This window comes from Phyllostomus discolor, chromosome 8, assembly GCF_004126475.2.
Source record: "Phyllostomus discolor isolate MPI-MPIP mPhyDis1 chromosome 8, mPhyDis1.pri.v3, whole genome shotgun sequence".
Taxonomy (NCBI): domain Eukaryota; kingdom Metazoa; phylum Chordata; class Mammalia; order Chiroptera; family Phyllostomidae; genus Phyllostomus; species Phyllostomus discolor.
Genome location: NC_040910.2, coordinates 68,862,659 through 68,881,420, shown reverse-complemented (window position 1 = coordinate 68,881,420; position 18,762 = coordinate 68,862,659). Strand labels below are relative to the sequence as shown.

General features: G+C 45.3%; 1 protein-coding gene across 6 annotated transcripts in view; it reads right to left on the bottom strand.

The window, feature by feature from the left end:
• Positions 1–1,479: 1,479 nt before the first annotated feature.
• LOC114515321 (myosin-13) overlaps positions 1,480–18,762 on the bottom strand; it is a 60,766-nt gene continuing 43,483 nt past the window's right edge. For all 6 annotated transcript variants that reach the window (XM_036032988.1, XM_036032990.1, XM_036032992.1 and 3 more), the window contains 14 exons: positions 16,022–16,148; positions 15,814–15,932; positions 13,443–13,639; positions 12,913–13,096; positions 12,358–12,523; positions 11,442–11,566; positions 10,367–10,675; positions 10,076–10,279; positions 8,357–8,482; positions 7,905–8,075; positions 3,708–3,812; positions 3,529–3,624; positions 1,975–2,109; positions 1,480–1,579 (listed from right to left, as the gene is read on the bottom strand). In XM_036032988.1, the coding sequence (XP_035888881.1) occupies positions 1,565–1,579; positions 1,975–2,109; positions 3,529–3,624; positions 3,708–3,812; positions 7,905–8,075; positions 8,357–8,482; positions 10,076–10,279; positions 10,367–10,675; positions 11,442–11,566; positions 12,358–12,523; positions 12,913–13,096; positions 13,443–13,639; positions 15,814–15,932; positions 16,022–16,148 (2,079 nt within the window). In that variant the 3' untranslated portion in view covers positions 1,480–1,564. The remainder of the gene's footprint in view (positions 1,580–1,974; positions 2,110–3,528; positions 3,625–3,707; positions 3,813–7,904; positions 8,076–8,356; positions 8,483–10,075; positions 10,280–10,366; positions 10,676–11,441; positions 11,567–12,357; positions 12,524–12,912; positions 13,097–13,442; positions 13,640–15,813; positions 15,933–16,021; positions 16,149–18,762) is intronic.

The following is an 18,762-nucleotide window of genomic DNA, read 5'->3' as shown; positions in this document are numbered from 1 at the left end:
GGCGGTGATAATGGTGACGTCAGATACCTGAGGTCACCTGACCTCAGAATCATTTCCTGTCACTGTCCTGCTGCCAGCTCTCCTCATTCCCAGCCCCACTGAGTCAGAGTCACATGGGGGTGGGATGGTGAAGAAACAGGAAGGAGGACTAGGAGGCTGGAGAGAAGGAATGACCTAAAATTCCAGAGGATAATGTACTTGTCTCACTGCCTGGAATATAGTGAACTGATACTTACTACTAGTTAATGGTTTATTGAGACACAATTGACATACCACACAGTTCGATGGCTTCTAGTTTATTCAGAGTTATACATCTATCACCACAGTCAATTTTAGAACATTCTAATTACTTCTAAGAGAAGCCGTGCACCCTTACCACCCAAAGCCCTCACCTGTCCCAGTGAAGCTGTAATTTGTATTATCTCTGCCTTACGCAAAAAGAAAATTGAGGCTCAAAGACGAAACAAATTTGCTCAAGGCCACATGGTTGGTATGTGACATCAGGATCCCATCCAGGTTTGCTGGAAGCCCAGGCCCATGCTCCTGACCACATGGGTCTGTCTGACCAGTGAGACACCTCAGGTTTAGAGAATACATGTAACTGACCAAAGGCCACACAGCTGATCAGGCTGGGACTCAGATGTCTTCTTGACCCCCAATCCTGTCCTTATTCCATCCTGCTGTATTCTCACCCCTTCAGGGTAAGCAAATGCACATAATCAGAATCAGTGGGATCCCGAGGATCTGGAGGAGAGCCCTAAAATTAGCAGTAGCTCCTTCATTGGTGCTAGGCCCAACCTTAGCCCTGACTTTGGAAGTCAATGGCTCCTGGGGCTCACCTGCTCCCTTCACCTGTTTGCTTCACCTCTTGGCCCTGAGCTCAGTGAGGAGGATTCATGCAGGTAGAGAGGAGTGACCCCAGCCAGAAGGAGGAGCAATGTTTGCAAGACAGGTAAGCCCCTATCCAGTCTTCCAAAGCTTCTGCCTTCCCAGGAGTGCATGCATTGGAGGGTGCCTCATACCTCCCATATGTTATGGGAGCTGTGGATGGGTCTGAAAGGGGTGTAGATAAGGTTCTCAGAGGGACAGTATGGGAGGCAGAGTTGCTTGGTGGAAAGAGCCCTGTCTGGGAGTCTGTGATCTTTGGGTCTAGTCACCACTCTGCCTGGACAACTGCAGTGAGAGTACTTCATCAATATGTGCCCAGTTTCCCTACCTGTACACTGAGAGAGAAAATGGGGAACCTAATTTGAAAGAATCAGGAGTTCCTTGAAAGAACAGGTACAGCAGTTGTCTGAAGGGGTCTCCATTTTGAAAGGAAGGCTATGGAGGCAAGCGATTTGTCTGATAGTGGGGCAAGGAGCCTCCACCTGCACATTCCTTACTTTCTTTGCATGAATAAGAGGTCAGGCAAGGATCTAACTACCACCCCACGGAAGAGGAACGGACTGCCATAATCAACACAGTAAAGCTGAGGACCTGCGCAGTTAGGAGAATTTATTTCCCATGGCATTTTCTTTCCACTCTCCCAGAGGTGCCCATGGTAACAGGAGTCAGGAGGGCCTCATTCTTCCATTTTCTGTGAGAGAAAAAAAATTGTACACAGATGAGTCAAACTGAAGGCGAGCCTGAGTATAGTCTTCAAGTGGGGCAGCTGGAAAGGCTGGAACTTCAGGAAAAAAAGTAAGAAATGGTGTTACAAAAACAAAGCTGCCAGACCCCTGAAGAAGGGATGCATCCCCTGGAAAGCAGAGCCTCTTGCCTCAGGGAGGGTTGGGAATGGTAAGGTGTGTGGCTCCTGGTCCCTCCCTGATGTTTTCCTGTGGGCCTGGAACCATGGGGTTCTGGCTACGGTAGTGGCATCTGTCAGTAACAATCAGCAGCAGGGAAGGCACCCACAGGTACCCTCTGAACTCTCCCTGGCACTCCCCTGGTCCAGGGCTCAGGACTTCTAGGGAAGAAGTCTGCTCTCACCTGGCCCCCGACCTCGCGGCTCTTGGCCCGCAGCTTGTTGACTTGGGACTCAGCAATGTCGGCCCGCTCCTCAGCCTCCTCCAGCTCATGTTGGGCCCTCCGGCATCTGGACAGCTGCGTGTTGGCCTGCTCCTCCTGAATGGAAAGTGAGGGGAGGCTGAGGAAGCCCCTTACTCTGGTTCCAAGGTCCCCAGGTGGTGCAGGGAAAACTAGGGAATCAGGAGAGCTTGGGCCCTGGATTCACTGACGGCAGAGGAGAGAAAGCTGAGCTCCCCAAGGGTGAGGTTGCAAACTGCACCCATCTCCTCTGTGCGGTTTCTCCCACTGGAACTCTTTAAAAGAGACCCATGTCCAGTGTCCTCCCAAAGCACCTAGAGGTGTCGGAGACCAATGGCCCGTGTTCCCTGTGCCCTGTTCCTGCTCCCAGCATCATCTGCCTCTAGTCAGGCCATTGTGTGGGTTCATTTCATCATGAATCAAGAGTTCCTGACAAAGGGGTCCTCCTGGGCTCCCTCCAGGCTGTCCGGTCCTGCTGACACTAGACTAATATGATAGGCATGAACCTCTCCCCATGTAACCAGTTCAGATCTGCCTCCCTATGTCAAGATGGAAGCAACCCACCTACTGGGCAGAGAAGAGAAAGGACAAGGAGAGAAGCCATATGTTCAGTCATTTATTGAAGGCAGGGTCCCTGAATTTGGTTCCTCAGAATACTAGCCCTATGGGATTCCCTGCCTATAATGAAAGGGTCCCCAGGCCCATTGGGAAATGCTCCATTCTGCAATGTCTCTTCCTTTTGGAAGAGTCAGTTACATATGACTTACAAAATCTGAGTATCCTTGAAGTAAAGCCACCAGTTCAACTTTGTTCAACCCAGCATTTCCCAATCTATTTATTTTCTATAAAAGAAAATATCCCTCCCTCCTCTAGCCCCTGCTATTAACATCCCTCAGACCTAATGTCTCTAGAAGGCACTTTGGGAAATGCTGGTTTGGGCCCATTCCATTACTTCCCTGTTGGTTTTCCCCATGTGATCAAGGGAAGATCCAAAAGGAGGGACAGGAGTGGTGGATATTAGGGAGGGCCAGGAAAGAGGTTATAGGGACTAGGGAGGGGGATGGGGTGAGAAGGTGGGGGGGGGGGCTCGGGATGACATGTAATAGGATGAGGTGTCTGAGGTGAGGTCACAGGGGCAGGAAGGGTTGGTGGGGTGGGCTGAGGTGGTGGGGGAGTCAGGGTGAAGAGAGGCTGGCAGGTGGGCTTAGATACTCTGGGGTGGGTGGGGTATGAGAAGGTGAGGTAGGCTGAAGCTGAGTGAATAGATGGAGGGGGCTGGGTCACAGGGGGTGAGGCAAGGGCACAGAGGAGGGGGAGATGGGGCAGGGTTGTGCATACAGAGCAGGGGAGGGAGGAGTACAGGTGTCCCTCCCTGTTCTTACAGCCTGTGAATACTTAGGCCTCAGGCCCCGTGAACAGTAGGAAACAGGAACACACCCCTGCTTGGGGCTGGAGGACACTCAGGCTGGCATGGCGCCCAAGACCTCCCCCACTTACAGCCTCCTCAGCCTGCCTCTTGTACGACTTCACTTTGGCCTGCAGCTTGTCCACCAGGTCCTGGAGTCTGAGGATATTCTTGCGGTCCTCCTCAGCCTGCAAACAGAGCGTCGTGCAGGGTCCCGACCCCACTGCTGCTTCTGACCAACAAAGCACCTCTCAGGGTTTGGGAGCTCTACCTGGTAAGTCATTTCCTTGACTTTTCGCTCATATTTGTGGGCCCCTTTCAGAGCTTCAGCTCCCCTCTTCTGCTCAGCATCAAGCTCGTTTTCCAACTCCCTCACCTGCAGGTGGCAAAGACAATGCAGAATTCAAGTCAGATCTCCCAGGCTTCTCTCATGGACTCATGCATGTGTCATTTTAGGGTAAACTAGAGCCAAGAGTGTCTGACCTTTTGGTGTCTCTGGGCTACACTGGAAGAAGAATTGTGTTGGGCCACCCATTAAATATACAAATGCTAATGAAAACTGATGAACAAAGAAAAAGATTTTAAGTAAATTTACTATTTTGTGTTGGGCCACGTTCATAGCCATCCTGGGCTGCATGTGGCCTGTGGGCCACAGGTTGGACACCCTGTGTCTATTTTGCAAAAGTGTCTCCTCCTAGGACCCAGAATCCACATTTTATTCACAAGGCCACCTCTAGTGCATGCAGTGGCTTTGTGCAAATAAGAACAAGATACCCCCTTTAGTCAGGGACAGTCTCAGGTGCACACAGCTTGGATATTGGGTTTGGCTTTGCAAAGATGTCCCTTCCTCTGGGGCCCCACAGCTGGGCGAGAGCTGTGCTTCAGCCTGACTTGTCCACACAGGTGAAAAATGGCATGACTGTTCCTGGTGGCCCTGATTCCTGATCAGGAAGGCCCAGGGGTCATGGAGAGGACCTGAGCCAGGAGGAGTCCAAGTGTGCTCAAATTCCAGGTCCAGCTAAGTGATCTAAAGCAAGGCAGCTGCCCTCACTGAGTTTTTGTGTATTTAGGATAGAGATTGTAATTCCTGCCCAAGCTACCTCCCATGTGGGGATCAAATTAGACAGTAGGTGTGGAAGTATTTTTTAAACAATAGACTATGACACAGGTATTGTTAATTTCATAGCTACTTCTACCTTTCCTGAAGTCTTGATGCCAGAGAACAGCCATTGAGAACTCAGGTCACCAACTGTGGTCCTAACTCCATAGTCCAGAGAGAATCAAGAAGTGGGGGTGGCAATCAGCCATCAGGAATTCTGGCTGCCACAGATAGACTCACCAGAGCAACTTTGAAATCTACCAGTGGAACAGGCTAACTCTGGGATCTGTCCCAAACAAGATCCCAGCCCCCACTGCTTACCCTATGGGTCCTAGGAAGCTGTCTTCCATCAGGTTCTACAAAACATTATTTCTCTGGGAGTGCTCTCTAGGCCTCTGTCAGGTTTATGAAACCAAGATAACTGGGCAGCTGGTGATGGGTGGACTTTGAAGGGTCCTCATCATGAGAGGGAGAGTCTGGCTGAGGGCTTACTGCTGACCAGGAATCAATGAATCATAGAGTGTGGCTAGGGATCTAGTCCCTCCCATGAGGTGAGGGGATCCACCAGAAGGACAGGTCTAAGCTCATTTTAATAAAATAATACTGGGAATAATTAAAAATAAGCATTTAAAGATTTTTTGGGAAGCCCTAACTTCCCTGGTATTTACTTTTGTTACTCATGCCTTGTAGTTTTAAGCAAAAAAAAAAAAAAAAAAAAAGGTCTTTCACATTTAAAGTGTGAAAGTGCTGGTGACCACCTCCTTGGGAGACTGACACAAAGAATGGCTATATTTGGGCCTTTCCTGCTGGGAGAAGTGGTTTCCTTCTCTTGACATCTCCTCCTCCTCCTTCTTTCCCACTCTTTCAATTCCTCTCTTCTGGGGACAACAGAGACATTCTGACAACCTCCTCCACACAGCCCTTCTTCAAAATGTTAACTGGTAGTGGAGCCCATTTAAAAAAATAAATAAATAAACCAGCACAGGCCTAAAGGGGGTGGGGGAGGAAGGAAAACATGAAATGAGTGAAACAATCCAGAAAGAAACTAAACAACTACAAAATACACCCCCAGATGAAGAAGCAGGAGGACTGTCCTGTGTGGCTCATTGACTTTCCTGGAGCACCAGCCTGGAGGAAGCTCCAGGAGCCCTCCAAGAAGGATGCAGGGAGAAATGCACCAGAACTGAAGATCACATTTAGAGATCAGGAAATCAGGGAAGTGAATGAGACCTAGGAGTGGGAGATGGAGGGAGACTCCAGATTTTATACAGGATGGGCCATTGTTTATCCAAGCGTAAGTTAGTTGGTCCAAAATTTAAATTCAACTAAAATGTAAAATTTTATGGTTATAAGGCATATTTCCCCCATTTATGTGGATCTGAAACTATAAATCCAGAATGTGGACATTTAAAAATGTCATTACACACTGAAGAAAGAAAATGAAGAAGATACAAATAAGTGGAAATACATATCATGCTCATGGATAGGAAGCATTAACATTATTAAAGTGTCCATATTCCCTAAAGAGATCTATAGATTTAATGCAATTCCTATCAAGATTCCAATGACATATTTCACAGAACTAGAACAAATACTTCAAAAATTTATATGGAACCACAAAAGGCCCAGCATAGCAATAGCAATCCTGAGAAAGAAGAACAAAGTTGGAGGAACCATGCTATCAAATATCAAATGATACTATAAGGCCATAGTAATCAAAACAGGATAGCACTGGCATAAAAGCAGACACATAGATCAATGGAATAGAATAGAAAGCCCAGAAATAAACCCATACCTTTATAGTCAATTAATATTCAAGAGGAGGCAAGTATATAATGGGCTAAAGATAGTTTATTCAATAAATGGTGCTGATAAAATTGGACAGATACATGCAGAAAACCAAAAAGGGATCACCTTCTTATACCACACACAAGAATAAATTAAAAATGGATGAAAGACTTAAATGTTAGAACCATAAAAATCATAGAAGAAAACATAGGTGGCAAAATCTCAGACATTGCTAATAGTAACATTTTATTGGTTATATCTCCCCAGGCAAGGGAAACAAAAAAAATAAACAAATGGGACTATATCAAACTAAAAATATTTGCACAGCAAAGGAAAATATCAACAAATAAAAAGATAACCCACATAATGGCAGAACAAATTCACCAATACATCTGATAAGGGGTTAATATCCAAAATCTATAAAGTACTTACAAAACTCAACACCAAAAAAACAAACAACCAAATTAAAAAATGGGCAAAGGACCTGAATAGATACTTATCCAAAGAGGACACACAGATGGCCAATAGACATGTGAAAAAAGGCTCAATATCACTATTCATCAGAGAAATGTAAATTAAAACCATAATGAGATACCATCTCACACCTGTCAGAATAGCTATCATCAATAAATCAACAAACAACAAGTACTGGCAAGGATGTGGAGAATGGGGGACTCTTTTGCACTGTTGGTAGAAATGTAGATTAGTGCAGCCACTGTGGAAAGCAGTATGGAGATACCTCAAAAAATTAAAAATGGATCTGCCTTTTGACTCAGAGATCCCACTTCTGGGAATATATCTGAAGGAACCCAAAACACTAGTTCAAAAGAACATAAGCACCCCTAGGTTCACTGCAGCATTATTTACAATTGTCAAGAGATGGAAGCAGCCCAAGTGTCCATCAGTAGATGAGTGGATAAAACAACTATGGGACATAATTACACAATGGAATACTATTTGGCCATTAAAAACAAGAAAATTTTATCCTTTGTGACAGTATGAATGGACCTGGAGAACACTATGCTAAGTGAAATAAGCCAGTCAGAGAAAGACAAACACCATATAATTTCACTCATATGTGGAATCTAATGGAAAAACTGAACTAACAAGTAAAACAGAGACAGTCTTATAGATGGAGAGCAGATGACAGCTAGTTGCTGGGATGAAGGGGTGGGGAGATGAGGGTAGAGGATGGAAGGATTGAGCAGAAATGGAAAAGGACTCATGAACATGGACAATATTGTGGTGACTGCTGCAGGAAGAGGGTATAAGGGGACTACACGGTAATGGGAAAAGTACAATAAAGACTAAATTAAAAAAACTAAAATGTCATTACACTACAGTTATTGAGGCATAAGCATTCCAAAGTGGATTTGTGTGTGTTGGGGTATAGGGACCATCAAAAAAGAAATAGGTGGGAAATTTGGCTCACAGGGAGTTTTGCAAACAGTCCTCAAACTAAGTGTGCAGTCTGTTCAATCAGAGGCCCCTTTTCCAGCACCTAAATTTCCAGATTATGGTTCTGCCTGAGGCAGCTGAACTGGTGTCACTTTGACAGTGAGTCCTTTCAGGCTACCCTACCCGGTTCTCCAGTTTCTGGATCTGCTTCTTCCCACCCTTCAGGGCCAGCTGCTCAGCCTCATCCAGACGGTGCTGCAGGTCCTTCACCGTCTGCTCCAGGTTCTTCTTCATCCGCTCCAGGTGGGCACTGGTGTCCTGCTCCTTCTTCAGCTCCTCAGCCATCATGGCCGCCTGGTGAAGTTCACAGAAAACATCAGTGGGCCATCCGACCATCCCTACCTGGAGCATGTGGAGGATGCTGCTAAGGTCGGTACAGTGTGTGCTGACACACGTCTCCCTCCCTGAGTGCACTGCCCTCCTCCCCACTCTGCCTCTGATCATTCCAGCTCTCCAGGAAGCCACCACTGACAGACCTTGGTCTTAAGGAGATGAAGGTTACTTGGCATGCATGGGAGCAGAGGCCCCTGCCTTGTCTCCCAGCAGTGTCTCTGAAGGGAGAGAACAGAGCTCACATCTGTGATGGCTTTCTTGGCCTTCTCCTCCGCATTTCTGGACTCCTGGATGGAGTTCTCCACCTCCGCCTGGCACTGGGCTATGTCAGCTTCCAGTTTTTTCTTGATATTTATCAGGCTTGTGTTCTACAAGAAACATTAGATACCAGACTGTAGGTTGTATATATTTGGACACTTGAAACAATGGGAAGGAAGAGTTGGGTGGGGAAGAAAATAAATCATGATCATGTTCCATTTCTTTTAAAAACTTTAAAAAAATTTTAAAAGATTTCAGTTATTGAATTTATTTTATTTTAGTTTTTTTAGAGAGAGGGGAGAAGGGAGGGAGAAAGAGAAGGAGAGAAACATCAATGCATGAGAGATGCATCGACCAGTTGCCTCTCACATGCTCCCAACTGCGGACCTGGCCCACAGCCTGGGCCTGTGCCCTCCCACTTCTTATTTTCCATGTGGGGATTTGCTAGGCAGTTTCATTTTTGACCAAACAGAAATTTCCAAGGCAGATCCAAGAATTGCACATAAAATAATTGAATAAATGATAAAGTTTGACTTTCAAATATTTGAGGAAGAATAGATTATTCAAAAAAGGTGTTAGATACAGGAAATAATTTGTAGATGTGACTATACAAAATGAAAAATAATTCTCATGATCAAACCCTACCATAAATGGAATTGTAAAAGTGAGGACAAAAGAATACATTTACAGTGTTACTGAAAAACTCCCTTGCTTAATGCATATAAGACAAATCAATAAGAAAAAAGGCCAAAACTACAAATAGATAAGACACAACAGAGGAAATCCAAGTGGAAAAAAAATACAGTGATGAAAATGAAAAAAATATGATGAAATGTTTTGCCTCAGTAGTAACTAAAGAAATAAGAATTTTTTAAAAAGAGGTATCTTCAACAATAAAATTGGTAAAGTTTAAAAAATAATAGCTATGGTCTTTGAGAATTTATAGGAAAGAGCTTCCATATATTTCCCAATGGATAATAAAAATTGGGATGACTTAATTGAAGATTAGTTTATAATATATTATAAATGTCTCTCTTGTTTGGATTCTAAAGTTTTACTCCTAGAAATTTATTTACTTCTAGGAATATTAGGAAAATAACAATAATGGATATATGTGAAAACTTAGTTATAAAGAAGTTCAGTATAGTAGCCTTTCAAATAGTGAGTTTTGGGGGAGAACAATGTAAAACATCCAACCATAGAGAACTGGTTAAATAAAAATCTTGTAACACACAGCTAGAATGGACTGCTATTCTGACATTAAAAATTGTCATAGAAGACTACCTAAAGATGGAGAAATATGTTCATGCCACATTGTTAAATGAAAATAAATCGCAAAAAGTTTGATATTTTTACAAAAAACATAATATTTATGTACATATAGACAAGAGCTTAGAATGAAAGGTTTCAAAATATTAATGATATGGATGGTATTTTCCTTCTACTTGTTTGTATTCTCAATTTTTTATTAAAATATTTATAAATTGTTTTAACTTTCATAAAAATAACAAAAAACAATTATTTGAAAGGCAAGCCTAACTTTCTAGGACTATTGTTTCAATGTTTCTTCTGTGACCGCTTCTCCAGTCCCTTCATGCAATGGTTCCTCCTTCCTTGCTCTGAATGCCCCACAACATGCACAGCCCTTTATCTCCAGGTGAAAGAGAGTGTGGCCTCCCAGTGGTGGGTCGTCGACTGCACACCTGGGAGTGTAGAAGCTGCACCCGGTCGCTAGCATCCAGAAGCTCCTGCTCTGACAGACGCCGGGTTCGCTCTGTCTGCTCCAGGGCCACCTTCATCTCCTCCAGCTCCTCCAGCAAGAGCCCATTCCTGCGCTCCGTGATGGCCAGCTGCTCCTTGAGGTCTTCGTTGGTCCTTAGGGTGTCGTCCAGTTGTAGCTGGGAGTCCTTCAGGGGAAACCAGGAGTGAGGCAAGAGGCGGGGGTGGATTGGTGAGGGGGCACCCACCCAGGCCTGGCGAGGCCACACGCTCACCTTGAGCTGGCCCTGCATGGAGCGTAGGTGTTTCTGGGTCTCTGCCAACTGGCGGTTGGAGCGTCCCAGCTGAATCGCTATCTCATTGAGATCTCCCTCCATCTTCTTCTTGAGCCTCAGGGCATCATTGCGGCTCCGGATCTCAGCATCCAGCATACTCTGCATGGCCTCTGCTGCCCGCTGGCTGTTTTTCTTCAGCTGCTCGATCTCTTCATCCTTCTCAGCAACCTTACGGTCAAGCTCTGATTTTACCTGGCTCAGCTCTAGTTGGACACGCAAGATCTTGCTCTCTTCATGTTCCAAGGAGCCCTGGTAAAAGCCAAGGAGTGATTGGAGGTACTGTGGGCACTTGAAAAGGTATTTTCATCCTCATTATGACAGAATGGGGATGATATTAGCCATTTTACAGATGAACAGAACAGTACTCAAAAAGGTCAAATGATTTGCTCCTAAATGTCCCTGCTAGTAATGAAACTGGAACTAAGACTTTTTGTTTTTTATTAACAATCAGGTCTTGAGGATGACAGGGCATCTTTTTGAATTAGTGAAAATTTTATTGAGTGTGTCTATTTTAATAAGGCTATAAATCAGGAGCCAATCTATTCTCTAAAATGACAGGGCAATTGCTCTCCGGCTGTCCTGTGTTATGCAGATTTCCTGGGAAGCATCTCAATCACCCGCCCTGCACCGTCCACAGCTGATTGTGACATCGGACAGGGCACTGTTGTGACTGCAGAATCCCAGGAGCCAGAGATGTGTCCACAGCCCAGTTAAAACTGAGGAATTCGAAGCAAGCTCTCGGATGTTTGGTGAATGATTTCTTGCTTCCTGAGAGGAAAACGCTGAGAATATAACAAACAAATTTATTTATATTCACAAGGGGAAATATGATGGCCTTGAGGACACCAGGAGACGAAGCAGCAGAGCACAGCTGTTTCCCCAGGGCAGCTGGATGTTGTTCCCTAGGGGAGCCTCAGGGCCTCTTGGCAGGAAGGGCCCTGAAGTGGAGAGCTAGCCCCCCAACTTCAGTGTTCTGCCCTCCTCAGCTTCCCTGTGTCACATCCCAGACACTTGCCTCCACCTCCTCTAGGGCAGCCTGGAGCTCTGACTTTTCTTGCTCCACTTGCTTCTTGGTCTTTTCCACTTCCTGAAGATTCTTGCCAGTTTCTGCAATCTGCTCAGTTAGGTCAGAAATCTCTTCTGCAAAGGACAGGCTTGATTTAGGCTATTGTAACAGTCTCTGATGGCACAGGCATTTGCCAGGCAGTTTAGGGACTGGTGATTAATTTAGGACATTTATATAGGAGAAAATACATGAAGCCTTTGGGTGATGTGTCAGCAAAATGCAGGTGGGCTGCCTCACCTGAACTGTGCAGAAAGAGGAGTGGCAAGAACAGTGCATGTTCGTATACTTCACAAAGTACACAAAGTTGTCCAGAGGACCAGAGAAGAGAATTGTGCACAAAATGCATAGAATCATCACCTTTTAGAGCTTTTGGGTCTGGTGTAATTTTTTTTTTACCCTTACATGAGGACATTAAAAAATTCCTTTTAGAGAGAGAGGAAGAGAGAAAAATATCAATTGATTGCCTCCTGTATGCATCTAGACCAGAGATTGGACCTACAACCCTTCAGTTATGGGGCAATATTCCAACCAACAGAACTGTCCTGGCCAGGGCTGGTTTAATTTTGTAGGTCAGGAGTCTGAGGACCTAAGGGACTTAGTGACATACCCAGGGACACAAAGCCACATAGAGACAGAATCTGGGAAAATGTTCTCTACCCACTGTGCCCTGTTTCTGAGCATGTGACTTTGCTATGACTGTGCCTTACATTAGGAGGGCTCAGGCCTTGAGGTAAACTGAGCAGACTTAAGGATTTTGTGGGGCAGTGGGAAGGAGGAGGCGTTTGGAGGTGGCTGTGCACATGTCAGGAAGGGTGGCCAGAAGAGAAGGGAAATATCACACACCCATGGTGAGGCAGGAGCTTACCTTGCAGATTTTTATTCTCCCGCCTCAGTGTCTCTAACTGATCCACCACTTCCTCGTACGCGTTCCGCATCTTGAAGATTTCAGTACTAAGTGATCTGGACTCTTTCTGAGCTGCTTCCAACTCAGCTTGACTCTCATCCAGCTTTTGCTTCCATTCTGCAAGGACCTAGGAGAAGACAAAGGGACACGTGAGAAACAGAAAGGGTTAGGGGACCACCAGCAACATCAAGGTTTTATTTGCCCTTCCATCCTTGGGACTAGAGAAAAATGGGGCCCCCATTCCAAATCAGGAACTGCCCTTTCTGGTATCCATCCAATGGCTTACTGTATGTTTTCATCTCACAGTAAACTGAATTAGCTTTAAGGGAATATAAAATTCCCTTTGGAGAACCATCACAAAAGTAAAGAGACACTACAAATTCCCCAACACCGCCCCCCCTCCGGACTGGGACTCGCTGCTCAGACTGAGGGCCTCCCTGGTTGTGTGCACATCTCACACACAAGCATGAAGGGCTGACCCATTCATCCCGCTGCTGTCACGCAGTAGGGAAGGACCTTATCAAAGTTCCTCTGCTTCTTGTCCAGGGTGGCGCAGGCGGTGTTGGCTCGCTCCAAACCCAGCATCAGGTCATCCACCTCTCCCTGCAGCCGCTGTTTGGTTTTCTCCAAGGAAGCGCACTTGGAGCTCACCGCCTCTGTGTTTTCCTCAGCTTCCTGCAGCCTCTGGGCCAGTTTTTTCCTAAGAAAACCAGATTTTTTTCTCCCTGACAAAGGTGGACTATTTTGAAAGTGTTATATCAGAAGAGAAACAGCCTGTAGGGGTGGGAACTTGAAGAGCCAGACCTAGAGTTCGATGAAGGGAGAGGATTTAAGTGACATCTGAAGAATCCCCAAGTGCTTGGTGACAAAGCAGGTCACTGAGGAGGCACCAAAGGGACCAGGTGGAATGGATGGTATAGCACAGGAAGGATGGGAACACCCTATGTGAATACTTAAGAAAACCCCAAGGCCTGGGAAGAGAGATGCTCTGTTCCTTTACTTGTGCCTTGGAGTCACCTCTCCTGCTATAACCTGGGAGCCCGTACTTGGCCTCCTCCAGCTCCTCAGTGCGCTGGATGGCGTCCGTCTCATACTTGGTCCTCCACTGGGCAACCTCGCTGTTGGCCTTGGACAGCGCCCTCTGCAGCTCGGCCTTGGCTTCCTGCTCCTCCTCGTACTGTTCCCGCAGCAGGTCACGGTCATGGCGGGAGGACTGCAGGGCGTGGGCCAGGGCGTTCTTGGCCTGAGAGTTACCATGGTGACAGAGTACAGAAATATTTGGCCATGTTCCAAGTTAAGGCATTTTCATTTCAACCTGCATTTCCTAAGTTGAATCATTTCCGTGCTGCCTTCACAGATGTTGCTGTGACACTGTGTCACCTGTTTTATTTACTTAATTTTTTTTAAAGTTGATTCCTTTATAATATTTAAGTATATTTATTTTAAAAGTAAACTATTGCCCTACAGTAAATAAAACACCATTAATATTGATCATAATCAGAATGTAACTATAAGAATAGATGCAATTGCGCTGACTGGATGGCTCAGTTGATTGGAGTGTTGTCCCATACACCAAAAGGTTGCAGGTTCGATCCCTGGTTGGGGCACATATGAGAGGCAACCAATTGATGTTTCTCTCTCTCTCTCTGTCTCTCTCCTTCCCTTTTTTTTCTCTCTCTAAAAATCAATAAACATATCCTCAGGTGAGGATAAGAAAAAAAGAATAAATGCAACAGAAATAAAATAATGCCATCACTTTCTGACGAGGCACTTTGCCACTATGACTCTGTGCCTGAGGTCTGCTTTCTCTGTCTTAATAAGAAAAATAAACAAGTGCTAAAGAGATGGTATCCAAGTTGAGACCACTTCCTTATGCAATCAGAAGAACTGAAGCAAAATTGGAAAGGGAATACTTTCCTCCTCACTACTTGATGCAATGTTATGGAATGCTGTGATTGTGAACAACCTGAAAGCATCTGGTGCCGGCAGTGGGCTGTTTCTCCACATCTGTGAACCCCATGTGATCCATGCCACCCCATGGCTCTGCTTCCTCTTCCTGAGCAGGGAGGTCATGCCCAGGGACCCCACACAATTTTCCATCTGGTCAGGAGGACGGACAGTTTAGCTCTCATCATCATAGTCACAAAACACCTCTGGTGCCACCAAGCGCAGCAAGTCATACACTTTCATCCTTTCACGGTATTTATTTATTTATTTATTTATTTTAGTACTAAATATGAACATTTATCTGGTACCCAATGGCAATATAACCTCCCGGCAGTGGGCACCAGTAATAGTGCCCACTGGTGGCACCCTGGGTGCCCACTGGGAGGAAAGATTTTATCACCCAAATACTTCCAATGATACTGATCCAGGAGTAGGTAGGACTTGGCCACAAATCTTCAAACCACCTGGCTCACAGAACAGGTATTTATTGAGCACCTGAACTACTATACAGGCTGATCCCTGTGCCAGACACAAAACTTGGCCTGAGAAGGAAAACTCAGCTGCTACAGTGCCCTGGCCAGAGGACAGCTCTGCTCCTCAAGTGGACGTTCTCATTACTTGGTCAGGCTCTGGTTCTCACTGCTCCCCGGCCCTCCATCCACCACTCACTCCATATGTACGATAGGAAGATGGCAGATAAATAGAGCACTGATCCCTTTTAGATAGAATCCAAGAGAATTCCAAAGGATTGCTCCCTCAGTCTTAGCTGGGTATGGCAACATCAGTATTACAATTAGATACTCTTGTGGACTCCTGTATTCTCATTCTAGTACTTGAACACACATTGGCAGCATTTGCTAAGCACATACTGTGTGTACTGTTCTGCTGTGCACCATGCCTACTATCAACAACCACAGTGGGGAAAAATCATTCTTGTCCTCTAGGAGTTTACAGATCAGTGGGGGACATGCAATACAAACATAAACACCTAGATATTGACACCAAGAATGTGGTAATGCTGTTCATGTTTGTACAGATGCCTCAAGTGCCCCTTAAACCAGGCAGTCTTTTGGCATAAGGGTTGCTTACAATTGGGTGTTATAGCAGAGGAAAGGCAAAGTGTGATGAAGAAGAAAGATGGGGACACTTCATGGGGCTATGATGAACTGCTGAGCAGTGTGAAAGAATACACAGAGGCAATGATGGGAACGGGTACCCCTGGGTGGAGAAGGGAGTTCATCAGACCTCCCTGTGGGAAGAGGAACCCAGAGGAGGGAGTGCCCTGAAGGATTTTTCTCACTCTGAGGAAGGAGGTCTGACACCAAGTTCTCCTCACCTGAAACACCAGGCTCAAGGCAGAAAGGAGAAGCCTCTGCTTCTGTCATACAGCCCTGCCTCCAACCTGCTCTGTAGCTTCTCAGGTTCCCAGATTCTGTCTGATGCTGCCATACCAAGGAGAGTTGTCCTTACCTTGGTTTCTTCCTCCAGCTGCCTCTTCAGCTCATCCAGCTGCTGTGTGAGGGCCTGCTTGCCTTTGGTTAGCTGTGAAACCAGAGCCTCCTTCTCTTCTACCTGGTGGCTCAGCTCCCCTAACAAACAGAGTGGCCTCTGTGTTGACCCTGCTGCCCCTCCCTGCCCCCAAGACCCTGTGGGACCCTAGCACCCTGCCCATCCTCACCATGCTGGGTCTGTAGTCTTGCCTTCTGCATGTTCAGATCATGGATTAACTGCGTTTGCTGCTCATCCTTGGCTTTGAGTTCATTTAATTGGTCTTCCACAGTTCGGCACATTCTTTCCATGTTACTCTTAAAAAAAAAGAGAGAGAAAACATGAATGGGAAAGTGGGTTCCTGGTGCCCAGTATTGAACTGGACAGACTGATAGTTTAGCTTCTCGTCAGGTAAAACAGAAATAAAGAGTGGACTTCTGGCCAACATGGAGGTGTAGGTACATACACTGTGCCTCCTCAAACAACCAAAAGAAGGACAACAACAATTTAAAAAACAAAAAATAACCAGAAGTGACATAAAATCAAACTGTATGGAAGTCGGACAACCAAGGAGTTAAAGAAGAAACACTCATCCAGACTGGTAGCAGGGGTGGAGTCAGGCAGCCAGGGCTGAGAGGACTCGCGGCAAAGCAGTGGCTGGCGGACCCAGCAAGGTCGCATTTAAAGATGTCCTGGAGGTTCCTAAAGCCTCTCCTAATTTTTTTTGAATTCTTGTTTCTTCAAGAAATGAAGAAATGAGTTGCAGAGCAGGATGTGCAAGTCTGTAGCTGGCCGGGAAGGCAGCAGCTGGCAGACCCAGTAAGGTGGCAGCTGGTGGAGTGGGCGGTCCCACATTCGTGTGCGGATAAACCAGGAGAAACAACTGGGGAGTGAAACAGACCATGCAACCCAGGGTCCTAGTGTGGGGAAATAAAGCCTCAAACCACTGATTGAAAACACCTGTGGGGGTTGAGGAGTCAGCTGGAGAAACTCCCAGCCTCACAGGAGAGTTCATTGGAGGAACCCACAGGGTCCTAGAACATACACAAGCCCACCCACCCAGGAATCAGCACCAGAAGGGCCCAATTTGCTCGTGGGTATTGGGGGAAGTGACTAAAATCTGGCAGAGAGAGGAGCAAGCACTATTGTTCCCTCTCAGACCCCTCCTCCACATACAGCATCACAAAGCAGCAACATGGGTTACCCCGTCCCAGTCAATACATAAGGCTCTGTCCCTCACTATGTAACAGGCACATCAAGACAAAAAACAATGGCCCAATTGAAAGAACAGATCAAAGCTCCAGAAAAAATACAACTAAGTGACAAAGAGATAGCCAACCTATCAGATGCACAGTTCAAAACACCAGTAATCAGGATGCTCACAGAACTGGTTGAATTTGGTGGCAAATTAGATGAAAAAATGAAGGCTACACTAAGTAAAATAATGGAAAATGTACAGGGAACCAACAGTGAAAGGAAGGAAACTGGGACTCAAATCAACAGTGTGGACCAGAAGGAAGAAAGAAACATCCAACCAGAAAATAATTTTAAAAAAATGAGAAGAGGCTTAGGAACCTCCAGGACATCTTTAAACATTCCAACATCCGAATTATAGGGGTACCAGAAGAAGAGGAAGGGCAACAAGTTAAAAACTTATTTGAACAACTAATAAAGGAGAGCTTCCCCAATCTGGCAAAGGAAATAGACTTCTGGGAAGTTCAGGAAGCTCAGAGAGTCCCAAAGACATTGGACCCAAGAAGGAACACACCAAGGCACATCATAATTACATTACCCAAGGTAAAAATGAAGGAGATAATCCTAGAATCAGCAAGAGAAAAAGAGGCAGTTATCTACAAAGGAGTTCCCAAAAGACTGTCAGCTGATTTCTCAAAAGAGAACTTATAGGCAAGAAGGGGCTGGAAAGAAGTGTTCAAAGTCATGAAAGGCAAGGACCTACATCCAAGATTACTCTATCCAGAAAAGCTTTTATTTAGAATGGAAGGGCAGAAAAAGTGCTTCTCAGATAAGGTCAAGTTAAAGGAGTTCATCATCACCAAGCCCTTATGTTATGAAATGTTAAAGGGACTTATCTAGGAAAAAAAGATAAAAAATATGTACAGTAAAATGACAGCAAACTCACAATAATTAACAACCACACCTAAAGCAAAAACAAAAGCAAACTAATCAAACAACTAGAATAGGAATGGAACCACAGAAATGGAGATCACATGGAGGGTTATCAATAGGGGAGTGGGAGGGGAAAGGAGAGAGAAAAGGTACAGGGAATAAGAAGCATAAATGGTAGGTAGAAGATAGACAGGGGGAGGTTAAGAATAGTATAGGAAATATAGAAGCCAAAGAACTTATATGTATGACACATGGACATGAACTAAAGTGGGAGAATGTGGGTGGGAGAGGGTGTGCAGGGTAGAGGGGAGTGAAGGGGAGAAAATGGGACAACTGTAATAGCATAATCAATAAAATATATTTTAAAAAAGAAATGAAGAGCACACAGAGGCAAGTTTTAAAAAGTCACTTCGTATTTGCTTTATTTTTATTTGTGATTGCTCTTTTGTCACCAATAGCTGGGATCAGCAGCATTTGGCAGATAAGCATTTAATGATTTGTAAACAAGCCTTTGAGAAGATGCCACTCAAAGGAACCCCAGGATCTTCTTATAACATAAGTAATTCTACTGCCATGTAAAAAATAATACCTTCTGGTGTGTCTATTTGCAAGCAATATATTCAGGTGATAGTGTTGAGCATTTCATTGAATTATACAAAAAGTTCCCTGTGGCAGAGATAGCATGTAGAGATTCACCCCCGCAGCGTCTAGTTGTCCTGTATTTTTGTGAAGCTTGTTTAAAAACCTTGTCTGTTCTGCAGACCTCTTCCCTCCTCTCCCCACCTCGTATAACATAAAATAAAT